The following is a 17,772-nucleotide window of genomic DNA, read 5'->3' on the forward strand; positions in this document are numbered from 1 at the left end:
ACAAAATAAAGACAGAAACACTCCAAGGGAAAGTTAGAATTAGGATCCTGAAAGATTTATGCCTCCATTTTATTTATAATTTGTTTTCTTTTCCTTATTGGAATTGAGTTGCAACTGAATATTTGATGAACACAGCCTAGAAGTAAGGATGTTATGTCAGCAAGGAAACAAAAAGTAAAGAGAAACAACCAAGAAATGTATTTTGCAAAGTTTGCGCTTTGGAATAAACTAATACACCTCTGCTTTCACAAGTGACTTGCTAATTGAATGTGGAGAGGAGTTCGCTATCTGCAGGTTGCGTTGAGCCCTAACGAGGCTAGCTGCGCCTTTCCGTATGCACTGCGCTGAGTGCTGGGTACTCTCCGTGCACAGAACACCATCTGCATTTTGCTGTTAACGCGCCTTCACATCCAAGGGAGGATTAGCAGAAAATCCCCTGGTTTTTTTCAACCAGTTGACAAATATCAGATTTGTCTCTAAAAAATTAGCTCCATCTATATCTCGCACCATATGACACACAAAAAAGATTATCTTTAATACCCAGCCAGCTTGGGTGTGGAAAAAGCAGATTAAAGTTTCAGTTTGGTCATATTTACCCAGCCACTTCAAGTACGAGACTGCCTGCATTACACAGTAGACAGACCTCTTCACAAAGATTCCTCCCCCCACATGTACACCCACACCCACCCCCAAGCCTTTACCTTCCAGAAACAAGATGTCTGCCTTGAAACAATTAGACATCATACTTAAATAATTCATCATTTCCCAGTCAGTCTTTCTCTACTACGTGTCCTTTAAACAGACAGAGTGAGCTGCCAAAGGGGCTAAAGTGAAAAACAGCAGCAGGTGCCTTTTCAGATGGAGCTTTGTAGTCTGCAGAGGGTGCTGAGCTGTTATTTTATTGGCCCACTGGTGAGGAGCAGGGGGTGGCTGGGAAATGGACCTGGTGGCTGACCTGAGACCCCAGAGCTGTCCTATTAGCAGTGTGCCCTCTGCGAAACGTTAGTAGCAATAGTTACACTCTTAGATGAAACAGAGCCGGCATACAATAATACAGTATTCGCCCACGGTCACCTGTGAAGTTGAATAAGCCAAAAACATTGCTTGAATACTCATTTGAGAGCATAAGAACCTTACTTGCCAAAAATAAACCCCTTTGACCCTGGAGGAGGTCATTTGTCTGCAGTGCCAGATTGTAAGGCCGGACATGCATGATTATTACCCATCAGCATTCATCAGAGGGATTTAAACATATGAGTAAGATGCTCCTTAAGCCTCTGCTAAGTCAGTATGTTCTTCCTGACTATTTCATTATCAAATGCATAATCGTCATCTGCCGAGGACAGAACCGAAGGCCTAAGGCCCTACCTGTTGTCCTGGATGTTGACTTCCTTGCTTCCGCTCAAGACCACTGCCCCACCCAGAGGTTGCTTTATGAACACAGGAGCCCCATAAATGAAATTAAGGTGTCAATTAGTCAATTACACCATAATAACTCTGAGGGCAGACATTTAGAGACAGAGAGAACCTCAGCTAAGTTCATTTCCTCTGGCCCAGGAGCCTAGCGCTTGGCACACGTCACTCCCCACCCAGACTCGCTGAATAAAGGCCCCAGTGCTCTCCCTAATGTTATTTTCCCCTGGATATCTTTTTTGATCAACAATTTCCTTTCATGGGTTTGTTTTTCAGAAGCAGGGTATGCGCTTTTTCTCTCCCCAGTTTGGCTAGGGAGAATTTTATAATTTAGTAATTAAAATCTTTGTTAGGCTTTAGAAATTGCAGCTAATTGAATTTAATGGGAAGATGAATTTCAATTTTATTTGATTAGCAGGACCCCTGGCATAGGTATTTATGGAAAAAACTCTACAAAAATATGCTGTGTGGGCTAAGATGGCATAATAGAATTACAGATAATCGGATTTCACTGTCATGAATTTCACTCTAATTTCACTCTAATTTTCCATTAGATAGCTGGTTTACAAATATTTGCTCATCTGCGATGGGAAAGGCTATCTGTCTAAAATGATTACGGAGCAAGCCTTCAGAAATATGTCCCTTTTTTCCCCTCCCTTTTAAAAACCAGATTGCGAGGGATCAAAATTAGGAAGATTGCATTATGGATGTCTGCATCCGGGAGAGCAATGGGGGAGATATGATGATTACGGCCGGGGGATGAAAGCAGTGTCAAGAAAAATGTATGACTCAAAAACATAGGCCTATTCTATCTACAAAATCTCTGCTCTCAGCACACTGCCGCCAAGCAACATGATATATCATAATTCATGTAATATCGTAAACAGTGCACAAATAAAGGAAAGACATTGCAGCTTGTTGATGTACAAATATACCGTATACCTCATACAAGCTATATGTTAATTTCTTTCAAGTGTGTACCTATAATGAGATTTTTCCCTAATTTTCACAGTTTATGTATATAGCTGTCTATACAGCTATGCAGCAATTATGAAAATCAAATGAGATTCTGAGGAATCATTGTCAAGAGTAATGCAAATGATGATCATCAAGAAGTGGTGTATAGCCATCATCATTGTTCTGGCTGCGTTTGTGTGTAAGTTTAATATTCAGCACCTTCTCTGCTTAAAAATAAATATATAATGCAATATAAACAGACGTGAGAGGGAATAATATCTCACATCACAGACAACCTCGAATAACACTGGGGTGAACTCTTGTTGAATCCCACTTTAAAAGCCCCTGCTTCAGAATTAAGCTTTTACACATTCAATTTCCTGCCAATTTGACAACAACATGACAGTGAATATCAAGAATAAACTTGATCCAGTGTCTGCTGTAAAACACAAACTATTTTAATTTGTTGTGTTAGATGCAGTAGAAGTGCCTCATGCCTCTCCTCCTGTGTAACCCCCCACCTGTACACTCCACCAGTTCGGACAGACCTCCACCCCACGCCAACTTGCACCCACTCCTTTGCCGCTCATTCGCTCACTCACTCTTTGCCCCGAACTGCCAGAGACAGCAAGAGGGGTTCAAAAACACAATCTGACTCTCGGCAAAGGTCAGATTTCTCACTCGGCATGTCTCTGGGCTTTGGGCACAAAAGCCACTGAATTCACATCTATCAACTGGGCCCTAGCTTTTGTCCTGGGGAATGGAGGACTCGGAGAGGGCCCTTCACCAGACCAGCCCCTCCTGGAGTGCACTGTCAGGGGCAGCCAAACGTCTGGCCCGGCGGCCCTTTGACTGATGTACCCCTGCCATGTCACATGCACGGCAGCGTGCACACACACTCTCACACGCATACACACTCCACCTTGCCCTCAACATTCTCCCGCATGCACCATACAATACCCTCAGACCACATCAAACGAAAAGCCCCACAGCTCCTTTTGAAAAGTAATGGTTTCTCCCCCAAAGATGGCAGCTCGAGGGCCAGAGGGCTGTAATGCATGGACGACAAACCCTCCCTCCTGTGGACATGAATAGAATTCACCCTGCAAACTGAAACTTCCCCAATATCAAGTTTAGATACTGTAGAAGTTTATTTATTAATTTCTTATTGATAGAACCCCGATTCCACAAAACTTGGGACGCGGTCTAAAATGTAATAAAAACAGAATGCAGTCATTTGCAAAAAAACTGTGTTTACTGACAACAGTTGTGCACAGTGTACATCATTTATACAATCATGTGTTCACACAGTGGTGGACCTCGCTCCATCCTCGCTTGTGAATGACTGAGCCTTTCGAGGATGCCACTTTCATACCAGGTCACGATGCTCTCACCTGTTACCAAAGAACCTGTTTACCTGTGGAATGTTCCAAACAGGTGTTTTTGAAGCGTTCCACAACTTTCGCATACTGTTGTCGCTCCTGTCCCAACATGTTTGAAGCATGTTGCTGACATCAAATTCAGAAAAAGCAGATATTTACAAAAATCAATGTTGTTGATGAGGTAAAGGGGATCAGCAAATGGTCACATTCTGTTTAATTTATGTTTTATACAGCGTCCCAACTTTTTTGGACTCGTGGTTGTATGCTGCACCTATGTGAGGCAAAGAATCACAGTGTTACAGCTAGTCAGATGTTTTTTGTATCTTATTTCTTTATTATTTGTTTCTTTATTTCTTTTTATATCTCATTTACAGCCATAATCATTTAAAACTGCCAGAAATGTTCATCTCAGAGTTTTTACATGCACCGTCTCTCATCACAGTGTGGTTGATATTATGCTGCTCCCGGGAGCTCACCACTTTTAAAATGCTGAAGCACAGTGATCTGAGTACATTTTAGTCACCGTTATGTTTTTGCATTTTTGACAATATTTCTTTCTTTTTGTCACAATATCACAGTGAACAACAGAGATCTATAAACATGTTACCACTGTGGTCAGGGCATATTTAGCCCAAAGTTGGTTCGGTAATGATCCACATGGGCGTCAGACCTTAGTCTCACTAAGCCACCAAACAAAATATGTTTGTTTGTATAGTATGTGATTGATGAAGAACAGAACTGATATTTGACAAAAGATTTTATCCAACACCTTTGCAACAGAAAAAAAAGAAGTCTGGTTGCCAAATCAGGTCCTGTAAAGATTCTTTATCATGGCTAACAAAAACTGAAGTAGTATTTACAGAACAATGTTAGATCAAGGGTGGAACCTTTTGATAGAAACTCTTTTAAGGGCATTTTCCTTTATGTGGGCTAGGAAGGAGGAGACAAAGGTGTTTTTCTTTTTTTTTTCCTGTTATTAACCGCGGTGAGTCATCATAATTTCAAAATCAACCAAAACCTGTTTTATGTACATACTTTGGACTTTGCTGACAGCTCTCAGGAACTGAAGCCAGGACTATTTATCATTGCATTATGGTTCACAGCCATAAAGTTGTTCATTTCCTCTTTTCTAGAACCAGTAAATGTTACTTATACACCACCTTTCTTCAGAATAAAACTGCTGTGGAAAACAGGAATATCCAGTGGCCTTTCAAAGTTTAGACGTTTTGTCATTTTGTGTCACTTCGTAGATTCCACATTCTTGACCTAGGGCCATGTTTACAGTGTATGGGCATTATGTACAAATGGTCCAGAGGCACTTTGCATGCCACTGCGGAAGAAACTGCCAGGCAAATAAGGGGTTCGTCTTATAAAGTATTCATTGTCACCTGGTAACGGCTGTCGTTTATCATTTCACCTGAAATTACAATGAAAACTGATAGCTTATCACAGGGAGGGAAGGAGAAAGCGTGTGCTCAGAGGGAAAGAAGCAAAGAAAGTGTACTACACGGCACTGAAATAGAGAGGGTCTCTGTTTTGTGAGAGAAGTGAGAGTTTTTTGCTTCAAGCTAAAGTGTTGGATTAATATTTCTGTCAAATATCATAAAAACTCTCGATGCTTCAGGCAAGACACTACAGTAAGAGGACAAGCATGCTTATTCAATGCAGTTTGAAATGTGCTTGATATGTCTGTGTCCCTTTAATGTGTGACATTCAGTGATGATTTAATAGTTAGGGGAATCGCATACAAAATTGTCAAAATATCTTTTTATTGACTGCAGTCATACTTTATGTAAAGCAACAGTGAAGTCTTGGTGTTTAAAAAGAAGCTTTTACAGGTAGTCACATTGTAGAATATAATTTAATAAACATGTAATCTCTTCACCTTAAAAAGCCTTTTTTTTAAAGTGTTGTGCTCCCCTCATTTGAATAGAGGCAGTGGAGGCTCCACCCCAAGAGAGTTGAAAGGCTAGAAGACCACAAAGATGGAAAAGGCCAGCCCACTGAGGGAGGGAGAAAAAAAACTGCTCCGGTTCCTCTGCCATAATTTCCTATCAGCCTATTCAGACAACATCACCAACAGCTTGGTCTGTGCGTGTGAGTGTGTATGGGGGCAAAGCAGAGAGTGAGAGAGAGAGGCAGCGCACGAGAGGCAGAGAGAGAGAGAGCGACACAGTGAGCGGCAGAGAGAGAGAGAGAGCAGAGAAGGGGGAGGCTCCATATTCTTTCACCTACCCCCCGTCAAACCACGGGAAGGAGGGGCCAGGCCGTAAGCTGCCAATCAAATCCGCTCGTGGCAGCCGGCATTATCTCAGCAACAAACTATTGACAGATTACATGTCAAGGAGTTTAGTGCATGATTGAAGGAAGCCTTTTTTTTAATCTAGCTACTTTTCTGCTCTCGTTCCCCCTCCACCAACCAACATTCGAATGACTTTCTAACAGAGTTGAGTAATATTATGAAAGTTACATGTCTGAGAGGATTTAACTTCGACTTCCCTGAATATGGTGAGTACTCTTCTTCTTTTCTTTTTTGCCAGATATGTTTTATTAGCTGACAGTTAAAGGTGTGCCTTTATCTCTGACTAAATATACTGAAGGGGGAAGTTGTTCATGATTAAACTATGTGCCAGTCCGTACGTATACCCAAGTGTTGCGACACCCTTATTTATAGCTCTTTGACAGTGCCCAAAGGTGACTGCAATATCAAATGTGATTGCCATTTCTCTAGCTCGCGACTCATGACGCTGTGTTACATGCAGCACACATGTGAAGAAAGTTCACAAAGCCAGTTTCATTTTCTCTTGTCAGAGTGCATTTCTCTTGTAGGATATGAGACCAGCACAACAGGCTTCTTTTTTTTTTTTTCTTCATACGTGTTTTCCTGCTTGTTTAGTTCTTTCATTTAATTACATGTTTTTGAATAAGCCAGCATTTGGTAGTGTAGAAATACAGGTACTGGTTTTACCCACAGAGGCACTGGCAATGCCATTAGGGTGCATTGAATGGCCTAAGGGTTTGTTGCCAAGGGGACAAAGCAAACAAACTGTTGTGTTGCTTATGTTGTCACACATGTAGAGGGAGCAGGAGTAGTACGAACACTTTTCCAGGTACTTCTAATTGGCGTGTGTTCAGTACATTGGTGTATGTCACGTTAGAAAGTAAACATTGTGATAAATCAAATACAATACATGTTAGACCAAATTCTAGAAAAAAAGCGATATTTGTTTAAAATATTTAACAAGATTGTTCTCATTGATCAACAATTCTGTGCAAATGCACCTGTGGGGCAGATTACTTCAAATTGTATCAGACCTGTAACTGTCAGGTTAACAACAGTCATTCAGTGTGTACTTTTGGGAGGGTAAACTTGTCCTGTTGTAACTGGATTACACCTTATACTTAAGAGCCTCAGTCTCCTCGCCACTTTAACGAGGGGTTTTGTGTGTGTGTTTTAAAATAAGACCTATTTCACGTTCACATCTAGTTCTTTCTGTTTGGCGTGTACTGTATGTACGTGTGTGTTCTCTGTTTGCATGCACTGAGTAGTGTCTTAACATATACGTGTGTGTGCCTCTGTATTTCATCATTTGCCCCATACATAAATATTACCACTCACTAACTAAACTCTAACTTTTTGGAGACTTTGATAAATCTTATCTGCCCTATTTTTGAAACGCGTTATTTTAAACTCTCACAGTATATAAATATTTAGCAAAGCTTGTGGGGATATCTTTGAGCAGGCTGTTACTTTGTAAATGGCATCAAAGTGTTTTAAATTACAGACATGATGCGCAAAAAAATATTTATATACAGAATTATTCTTTGTTTTTGTCTTTTTATATTTTTAGAAAAAAAAATCTGCAATTCAAACTTCATTCGAGCAGGTTTTGCCCCAGGCTGTTGTTTTTAATATCTTTAGTTGCCATTTATATACTCTTTGAGTTAATTTTTCTGTCCTCCCAGCAATTATTTGTTTGTTCTTGCTGTCTAATCTTGCCGTTCAGCACGCTTGAAACTGTCTCGGTTTTTGTGCTCTTGAAAAATAAAAGACAATCTAAAGATGATGATTCTTATGAAGTAAAACTCTGATAGCAGACCACTGTGACCACAGGGTTTCAGACATACATGAGGGCTCGGTTATTATGTCTGGTTATTTAAGGTGTCCTGTATTATAGTTTGAAATAACAACAAACAAGTACAACTGTTATTGTGACACACCCTAATTTCAAACTTTTCGTCAGCTCGGAAAATGTTTTTCTACCCTCATATGAGTCATAATGTTGATTGCCTTCTCCCTCACTGAGTTGTCTCATTAACCCTTTGTGGCCCTCTCCATCTTTTACGGCCCTCCACAAAACCAGGACGAAAAGGGGGAGAAAAACAAGCCCAGTTCTGGAGGCCCTCAATAACCTTTTATCACAATTTAGCAATAACCTGAATCAATTTGATGTCTTAAGCAATAAAATATGCTGTTGCACTCCTATTTCTGCTGCTCCTTGGATGACAGTAAATTTACATTTTTTAATTAAACTAGCCGGAATTTTTATTAGGGGGCTGGGCTATGCTAATGGGAATGTTGTGTACAGCAGATTAACAGAGTTTTGAAATAAATTTAACAGGGAGACATTTGGAGGAAAAAAATGCGAGTCATTGTCTTTAACCTCTTTCATGCCGATTTCTCCTGGGGGATCCTTGTATTCTAAGGAGCCCTGTCAGGGAAGAGTGCTTCTCAGCAACGAGGTGATTAGTATCGCCTTGTCAACCGGGGAAAAACACTCACATTCTCAGCGTTTGTTTTTTAAATGCTGTTTTCAAATGATACCAAATATAGGATTTTTGTTCTCCTAGATATGCAATGGAATATACTGTCACAATTTACATAACTCTTTTTGGGTTTGTGTAAATTAAGTGTGTCAAGAAAAATGGCTATATTCATGTTTTATTTTGTTATATTTAGTTTTGTGAAAAATGTCAAAAATAGAGATTTTTTTATTTTGTCCTTGAAACAGTACCTCACCAATCGATTCTTTCTTTCAATTCTCCTGTCTCCTAAATTAATTCCCTTCCTGTTTTTAAATTTATTTTTCTGATTTTACACCTACGTGGTATAAGAACTATTAAATAAGTGTCAAGTACAGTAGTTAACGGCAGCGTATATGTTTGTGTAGTTTTATGGTCCGCTCTCAGTATTTGATTGATGTTACGCGAGGCTGTGTGTGTTATGCCTGGTTTTAGCAGAGTGGCAGGGGGAGAGATGGGGGAACATAGACAGCAGACAAGGGGAGGGAGGTGCGTGTGTGTGTGTGTGTGTGTGTGTGTGTGTGTGAGAGAGAGAGAGAGAGTGTGTGTGTTTGTGTGTGCGTGTATGTGTAAGGGGGGGTAGACAGAAAGAGAGGGACAGCTGAGTCCTGATTGAGCATGTGCCCAGTCATCAGACACAAGCCACCCAACGCCATAATTACCTTAACCCCCGTCTTTTAATATCCAAATCACACCAACTGGCCTTTTTTTTTTAACCGGTAGAAAGAGGAAACATTAGAGATCAAACGATCAAATAAACTCCAGATGCACGTGGGCTGCCATGCATCTTGCCGCAGTAGCCAAAGTGTTCAGGGCTACTTGATATGGGCCAGGAGCAAGGCAAGTGGCATCACCACCCCCTTTCTTCAGTCCTGTGCACTCATGCAGTGGCCAGCACCTAATTAAAACCTCAAAGCTCCCCGTCACCAATCTGGAGTAATGGCCTAATTAATACTCGGTGAAGAAATATTCCAGAATGATAAACAGGTTGCACCTTGGGTCTTCATTGCCCTTATTATCTAAAATATAACAGGCCAAGTTTTTATTATCACAGATAATGCGTGTTTGTTAAACTGCACTACTAAAAATAAGGGAAATGAAAACGGTGAAATATCCTTTTTAATTATACTATCTTAAAAAGGATTATGATAATGAATTATAAATTGTATCATTAATTAGGAAAAAAAAAAGTTTTATCATGTATTATTTTCTGGGAAAAAAATGTGTTTAACTCATTTGTCTCAGCGCAACCAGCCGAAAAGAAATCCTGCTTTTAATCTCACCGCTGAATATGCCGTGTCATGTATTCTTCTGTGCAGAGTCAAGAACAGAAGCTTCTGGTAACTTTTTTTTTCCCTGACTCCATTTCCTAATCTTACATATGAAATTATAATTTCATGCAAAGTAAGGGAGAAGAATAATCTGTAGTCGTTGATATGCTATATAAGAGGGGAAAAGGGGAAAATGAAGAGGTAATTAGCAGAGTGGAAGACTTTGGCGCGTTCGTCTGAAAGCATGGTCTCCACTGGCCATGAATGAATTTGCATGCTTCGCTTATCGAAGCACACTTATTAGGCCAGCTGAAAGAGAGATTAAGCCGGCACAAAATGTGGTGACTAATCCTTTTAAATGTGGCAGGGGGTCTTTAAGGTGTGAACCAGTCCGTACGTAGGTTAGTGGGTATGGAATGTGACAGACCACAACTTTCGTACGACCGAGTGTGTACAGACAAAGGAAGCAGCAGATGCAGGGTTAACTGCTTAATGACAAAGACAGTGATTGACACGGGTAATAAATTGATAGTATATCTCCTGACCCTCTTATCTCTGGAACAAATACAGCAGGTGGGGTCACGCTGGGTTGATATAATGACGGAAACACTGTGTGGTCCAACATCAGTGGCTTGTTTTTTATTAATCAATAATTGTTGCTGAGTTTAGTTAATCATACATGTAAGGCGAAAATGTAAAGGATGAGAGGAGTAGGTGTTGAAACGAATCTGTCTTCTCACTTCGCGTTTAGTGCTGAGCACATCTTTAAGTTTCAGTTCTCTGCCACCTTTTCGTTGACAGTAATTTAGTGCCTGCTGTACTGTCGCTGGCTTTATTTTTCATAGGAGGAAAGGAAAAAAATCGACACAAACAAACACGGAACCACATTTTTTTCTGTCACCTCCACTGTGAGCGAGAAAATGTTTGCTCGGCCGAGTTACAGAGCCAATACCCCTGTCCTCGCCCGTAATTGACTGCAAACAGGAACGTAGTGACGTTTAAACACTGCCCTCCTCTCTCTTCGGTGTCACACACACATCTCCCACACGGTCCCCAACCCGGCACCCCTCGACTTCAGGTCCCCCTTCTGCCGTGTGTTTTCTCATGTGACATTCTATTCACTTGGGTCAGTAGCAGGCAGCAGCAGCAATAATTACTGTCTGTACATGATAAATCTGAAGCCCAGCTGTTCATTTCTGTCACTGCCAACAGAGACGGAATGAGAGGGAGAAAGATAGAGAAGAGAGGGGGAGAGAGGGGAAGCGCCCAGGAGTTCGCAGTTTGCTGGATTTCTTTCTTTCTTTTTTCTTTCTTTTTTTTTTTTTAACTCGGTAACTTGATAGGATTACATGGTTCTAGAGCCCACACCTGTTAAGAGGCTGTTAGCAGAACAGTTGGCAGTCCCGTAGCCACAGCTTAGCCTTTTTCTTCCCTCGCTGCTGTCCATTCTGTATCCCCCTTCTGGGGATTTCACCCCGCGTGTTTGACGGGAGTTTGTTTCTCCGGGCTCCTGCCTCAGTCAGGGGTGAGAAGGGGAGAGCGCTCCTTCTGACACGTGAGCGCTGTGTGTTTGATGTTATAGTGTGTATCCTACACTGCTGTGTGTGTGTGTGTGTGTGTGTGTGTGTTTGTGTGTGTGAGAGTGTGCGAGAGGCCGGCTCGGCTGACATCTCTTTTTCCCTCCCTCTCCTGAGAGACGTCGTCTGCCATCAGTTGTGCTTCCCTCTCCGACCTCAGTCACACCGGAGCCACCCCCGGAACAATGTATATACAAGTAGCACGACAGCAAACAAAGAAAGAATTCAATTTCGTTTGTTTTTCACAAGGGTGGGGGACAGGTGTTGGCAGAGTCATAAAATACCCAAATACAGGTTAAACCAGACGATTTAAATGATTAAGGGTTAGGTTGAGAACGTTTGTGCATATATTCAGGAGTGCCAAAGCCCTGCTGTCAATTAGAAATACTTTTGGAAGGAGTGGAGAAATGAGTAATGCATAAAATTTGTTGCCTGTTTTCTCATGTTCGGCTATTATTAAAGTGGAAAACAGCTCTGAATGTGGTTCTGAACATTGCGTAGGTATTGTGTAGAAGACAGTCTGAGGGAGAATCGATGACGGTCGTCAGACTTCAAAAATCCCATAACGGTGCGTTGTTTTGTGACTTGGTGCAACGTGTCTCACTGCCTTATTTGGCATTCAGCAGCAACCCAGCTCTTTGGCTTCGTCACTTTCTATGGGCCCTCAGCACCTGTTCCCCCATTGTGCTGGAATTTTCTATATTTGGCAAGAAGTTGGACCCTCTCGATTGGTTTGCAGGTCAATGTTTCTAATAGTTTGAGAGAGACACACTCTATGTGCTCAGACATTATTTGCCTTTGTTTTTCTTCTGCTGGTGCTCAGTTGTTCAAAAGGCAATATTAGAAAACATGATTCAACTTGGGAGGGCGACGAAACATTTCTCACCGGGGCATCTAAATGTCATGTTGTCCCTTGCATGTTATTGACACGTTGCATTGCCATGAGAGCAAATTGTCTTCCTTCTGAAGTACAAGAGAAATAAAAAAAGAGCAAAGTTAATAGATATCTCAGGCTAACTTTTAATTGTTCTGATATGTAATCGCTAAATGACAATAAAAAAGGAGCAGGGCCACTTTAAAAGCTTTATCTCTCCTGCTCTGTGCCCAAAGTGTCATGTCCATAACAGCACCACCTGATCTACAGAGTAAAATAACCGCTAAGGCTTATTGTTTGGACAATATTGGAGGGGCCCCCCCACACACACCCCCCTCCCCCTGCTCCCCCCGCTGCTTCTCTCCCCTCTCCCTTGATTCATTTCACCCACTGTCCTCGGCTGCTGGAAAATGGCGTTAATTTTTTTATTACCTGTTTGACTCTCCAGCCTTATTACTGTAGCCCCTTAATGTTCTCTGTAACCGTGGAAACCAGATGAATAAATGTCCGCCAAAGAAAATGAGATGATTAAACAGGTCACCCTTGCAAAACAAATTCGCTTGGTCGAGCGCAATTTGTGTACCAAGCGGCTGTCTTAACAGTTTGCTAACAAGGGGATTGTTTGCCAGACTAACTGACAGAGAAGGGAGGGGGAAATGAAGATATCTGGGGAAAAGGATATGATTGAAGAGATAATATTTTAGATCACTCTGCTATTTGTCTCATCTCTTTATTCTGCGTGATAATGTGGTGGTTGTGTAAGAGTTGAGGTTCTACCTTTCCTTGTTTTGTATTCCTTAAATAATGAGACGAATACTTTAGAAATGTTCTTTTCCAGTGTTCTGTACATTTAGGCCGAATTTCCAAGTAACGTTCAAGTTTAAAGCAGCCATCCATATTATTGTCATAGGCATTTGGTCTGTGATCATCAGCAAGTGCAGTAGCAAATAGAATTTCCCTCATTTATGTGGCAACCAATCATTACTGCTAATTGTCCTTGAGGCCATCTGTATAGGATGGCTTGTCCTCTATTGGTGTTGGAACAGTACTGGTCATGGATTTACTATTCCAATAATAATACTTAACTCCTCCAACCTCCATAGTCAGCTCAACACAGTTCATATTCGCAACTGCAGTAATAAATATAAAGCAGGGTTTTTTTTTCTCAAATTAAACAGTAGCCTGAACAGCATCCTGGTTTCACAAGTGTCACTAAGTTTCTTTCCCATGATGCCCCCGCCCTTCCCTTCCTTGTCCAAGTGTAATGTTCTCATATGACTTGTTTTAAGCAGAGCTCTCTGACAACCATATGAAACGTCTGGTGTTTTCATCTGGGAAAATAAGAGACTAGGTTGGGCAGATTTAGCCATGTAACGATAGGGCAAACATGCAGACTTGGTTGGAATCAGGCCTGTGTTGCCATTCTGACCACAAATCATAAATGTCGGGGACACGGCGGTGGTGTTGTTTATGGAAGGATGCCACGCTGCGCCACTCAAGGGTGTTGCCTGTTTGCATTGATGCACCACCACCACTTACCGCCTCTTGCTTTAAAACAACTTCCGCATCCCACTCAGCCCAGCCATTTTGTCCCGTTACCAAAGCAGATCCCAAATGTTCACCACAGCTTTAGCCTCAACTTTAGGAGAAGGGGGGTTGTTGCTCAAAGCAGGGCCTGGCTTCTTGAAGTCATTTGTGGGACAGAAGATGGCGAGCACAGTTTTTCCACTGGTAGAGGGGGTATTTCATCCCAATACAGGGACACTGCAGCTCAAAACTGAAAAGCACTTATGCATTATTGATGTTTTAATTTGTGCAAATGCCCACGTCTTTGTTAAGTGATTATAGTGCTAGGGAGATAACAGGGGAGGTACTTCTCTATGAAACAAGAGCTCGCTTGCTGGCCACACTGGGAAGCCATTGGACTAAATCTAACAAGTCCACGCTTCTACTCAGCTCTGTGCGGGGGGAGAAGGGGGGGGGGGGTGTCAAAAGAGTTGACTCAAAAATATCAACGTGTCTAAGATAAGGAAAAATTCAGCCGTTGATCTTTTGTCCTTATTTCAACTACACCTCCCGTTTATGATGTTGGGTTTATAGGTCTTTTACATCCCTTATCAAAAATTATTTGATGTAAATACAATGGAACTGACCTGAAAAGCCCCATGTGTAAATACTCCTCGTGGCACACTAGAAACTGACCTTGGGAGAAGAATGCAAAGTTATAATGCTTGCAAAACAAGCCAATAAAATAATACCCCGTTGAAAGGAGGGAGTTTGGGTAAATATAAAAGAGAAGAGAAGAGAAGCAGTTTTCTTTCCTTGCAATGATTAACTCAGAACAAAGGTTATCAAGGATGACATTTTTTTAAACTCTGTAATTTATGTAATTGCCCGCTACAGCTACCTTGCCAGATAAGTAATGACGGTAGGAAAGGTTGAAACCTTCCCCGAGAAAACAAACAAGTGTGTATGTGCAGACTATGAGCTGAGCTAAAAAGATTTTGTTCCATATCCTAGTTGATCCAATCTCCCACTACATCTCAGATCATTGCCATCAGTGCGTAGAAACCTGTGTTTTCTCTATTGTGCTGATCGCTGTCTGTGATGGTTGTCCAAACTCGGCCTCAGCCTCGCGCTTCCACACCTGCAGCTGTTCACACAACCTGCCTTCCCCCGGCATATGTATAACCTGTAAATTATGCTGTATTCATTTAGCTCAGGCTGCATTAATATGGACTCGATCAGTGTCAACCCATGAGATAAGTGTCTTAGTTTTGGCTTTGGTTTAGGTATTAGTCATTCTCTTTTGTTCATTGGCTTTATTCTTGCTTAATTCTTTGGGAAAATCTGCACGAGTGTGGAACCAGGCTTTGCCTTCTGCTTTGAGGTCCCTGGTGGAGGTAAAACACGAGAGCATGCGTGTGCACATATGCACAGACGTGCCTGCACACGTACACGCACACACACACACACAGTAGGGTCTCAGGCTTCCCCAAGCATTTACTGCTTTATTAAGCTGTCTCATGAACCCACTAGCAGAACATGAGAATACAGGAAAAAAAGAAAAGCCCATATTACTTAGATGATTTGATGTCATTTGTGGACTACAAAACGCTAGGCTTTATTGTGTGCGCAGGGAGAAAGAGCGGGAGCAGGGAAAAAAAGAAGTTGGCTTAGAAATTCAGAATTTCAATTAGCGTACGTAATCTGAACCTGCCGGCTTTGATAGAGGCTCTTTTTTTTTCTAAGAATACAGCAGCACTTGTAAAACATTAATTAAGCAGACTTGTTTTTTTTAAGGATGGAGTAAAGTGTGCTTTATGCAGCCCTTTTCACTGAACAAAAGGCAGTTACCTCACATAGAGGACCGCTTCACCCAAACCATGTGGAAAAAAGGACCATTTAAATTGGAGAAAAGCACAAAAGACAAAAAAGACAAGCCATTGAGAGTAATGTTCTGAAGGAGATGATATCATATGAGAGCACAGCCTTTTGCTGAAGAATAGAAATGTATCCCTGCCTCAGTGAAACCTAAGCTTGGCACAGGAAAACGAGCCCCTATTTTAATGACTTTCTACCTGACAGATGACTTTAGACCGCCTTTTGGATCACATTGCTCTGACTTTGTCTCTTACATCATCAAACCATTGATTATTAATAGTTTGTATGAATTGTTAATTGATGGGTAATATGAGGTATGATGGCAGTATCCTCCTAAATGTAAAAAGATGACTGTTTGGTGTATCTCATACAACTGAAAGGGCTTGAAAGAGTGTCAAACTTATGTGCTTTTTTTTCCCCATGGCGATTGTTTCTGGCAGAGCTGTGGTATGACTGTTTGTGCTGCATGAGGCACTGAACCCTCTTGAAATTTCTACTCTTTTCTGGTTTACATGGCTACGAAATACTGTAAGCTGAAATACATGCTGTAAGCAACACTGGTTAACATTGGGGGTGTCACAGTTCATTCACACACTTTTGGTTTTATTTTCCATAAATGTCTCAAGATAAAAAAAAAACCAACAATGCTATAGAACATTTACCAAGTTCAGAGGCAGATAATGGCTAAGGTATATATAAAAAAGCATTTTAAAGGTTGTTTTTTTCCACTTATTGTAAGACACGAGAGCTTTTGTGGTTTCCACTTCATGGGATGTATAATGGAAAAAGAACAAAAGGGAAGTCCGTGGCTCACATTTGCACACGGTATTGTATATGCATTTTCCACACACTGTTGTAAATCCCGTTTCAGTGGGTGATGAGTACACATACAGATGATACATTAAAACTGCCATAACTCGCACACCCAGCAAAGCTAAAAATCAATTGGAATGGATAGTTAAGCTGGCCCCTAAAAATCAATGAGCAATTCATGTCCTTGATCACAGAGTGTCATTCCTCTCAATGTTAGAGGCTGATGAGGGCTGAACATACACACATATACTCGCATTGAGTACAAATGCACTGGAAACATGCAGACACATTCACTGTGATACACTGAGTTCAGTGTACATTAAAAAAAACAGGCCAGGGACACATATATGTAATACACTTAAACAACTTCTCTTTTTAATGTATTCAGTGTAACACAATGTTGTCCATTTTATTTTGAGTGTATGTTTTAGTTTTTAAAGCTGAAAGAATATACAAAAGGTTTTGATGAAAATTTGTTGAGGCAGTGTTAAATGAGGTTGGGGTGTTTTATCAGGGCCAGCTGGTGAGCACAACGTTGTAACCAATCTATCAAAAATAGCAGGGAGTCAAATTTCAAAGCTCATGTTGTTGTTTTTAAACCGTGAAAAATGTTGCAATCCGACGACATTGTACACCAAGCCTGGAAAATAGAGATGACCTTATAGCCATTACATGGTGGGGGCCCAGACACACTCGAATACGCCCACACACATGCACACCCGCGGTGGGCTTTCATGTAGGAAGAGGAGAAAGGCGATAAGGTTAGCCAAATGAAGAGGATGAAAATTCTGCGTTTCAAAATAGCAATTTTGCCCTTATTAATGCCATTAGTGTAACAGTCATAATGGATCAAATCAGCGGATGACCGAAGCAACTCCTCTGTCTCTGCGCTGTGACGGGATCATGTCGGGAACAATTTGGGCATTTTGCGTTGATGAGTGAAGTTTCGAGTGCTGTGGTATCCTGCAAACTGCCTCTAAATTATGCCCACAGTTCCTCTCTTTGTCTTTTTACTTCTTTCTCTGTTTCTCTCTCCTTCTCCCCTCTGCTCTCTGTACACATTCTATGAGTCATTTTCTAGTACCTTTGAACGTTCATTTGCTCTTGCTTCCCTTCATTTTGGCCAGCTATCAGTGGAAGTGACCCTTTCGTCAGGAACCACTGTATTTTTAACCCAGATTTAGATAATGGCACTGTGACAGTCATTTTTGCTCCTGGGCTATTCGCTGCTCTGAGGCCGTTCATGTCACTCACACTTTGTATCCCCCCGTTACCAATTATAGCCACACTGACCAATT

At 41.3% G+C, this 17,772-nt stretch overlaps 1 protein-coding gene across 4 annotated transcripts in view; it reads left to right on the forward strand.

Annotated features, from left to right (window-relative positions):
- The first annotated feature begins 5,903 nt into the window (after positions 1–5,903).
- casz1 (castor zinc finger 1) overlaps positions 5,904–17,772 on the forward strand; it is a 74,231-nt gene continuing 62,362 nt past the window's right edge. For 2 of the 4 annotated variants that reach the window (XM_041945547.1, XM_041945548.1), the window contains exon 1: positions 5,909–6,260. In XM_041945547.1, the coding sequence (XP_041801481.1) occupies positions 6,212–6,260 (49 nt within the window). In that variant the 5' untranslated portion in view covers positions 5,909–6,211. Of the gene's footprint in view, positions 6,261–17,772 lie in introns of all 4 variants that reach the window. The other 2 variants (XM_041945545.1, XM_041945546.1) reach the window with 2 other exon arrangements.

This window comes from Chelmon rostratus, chromosome 10, assembly GCF_017976325.1.
Source record: "Chelmon rostratus isolate fCheRos1 chromosome 10, fCheRos1.pri, whole genome shotgun sequence".
NCBI classification, from domain to species: domain Eukaryota; kingdom Metazoa; phylum Chordata; class Actinopteri; order Chaetodontiformes; family Chaetodontidae; genus Chelmon; species Chelmon rostratus.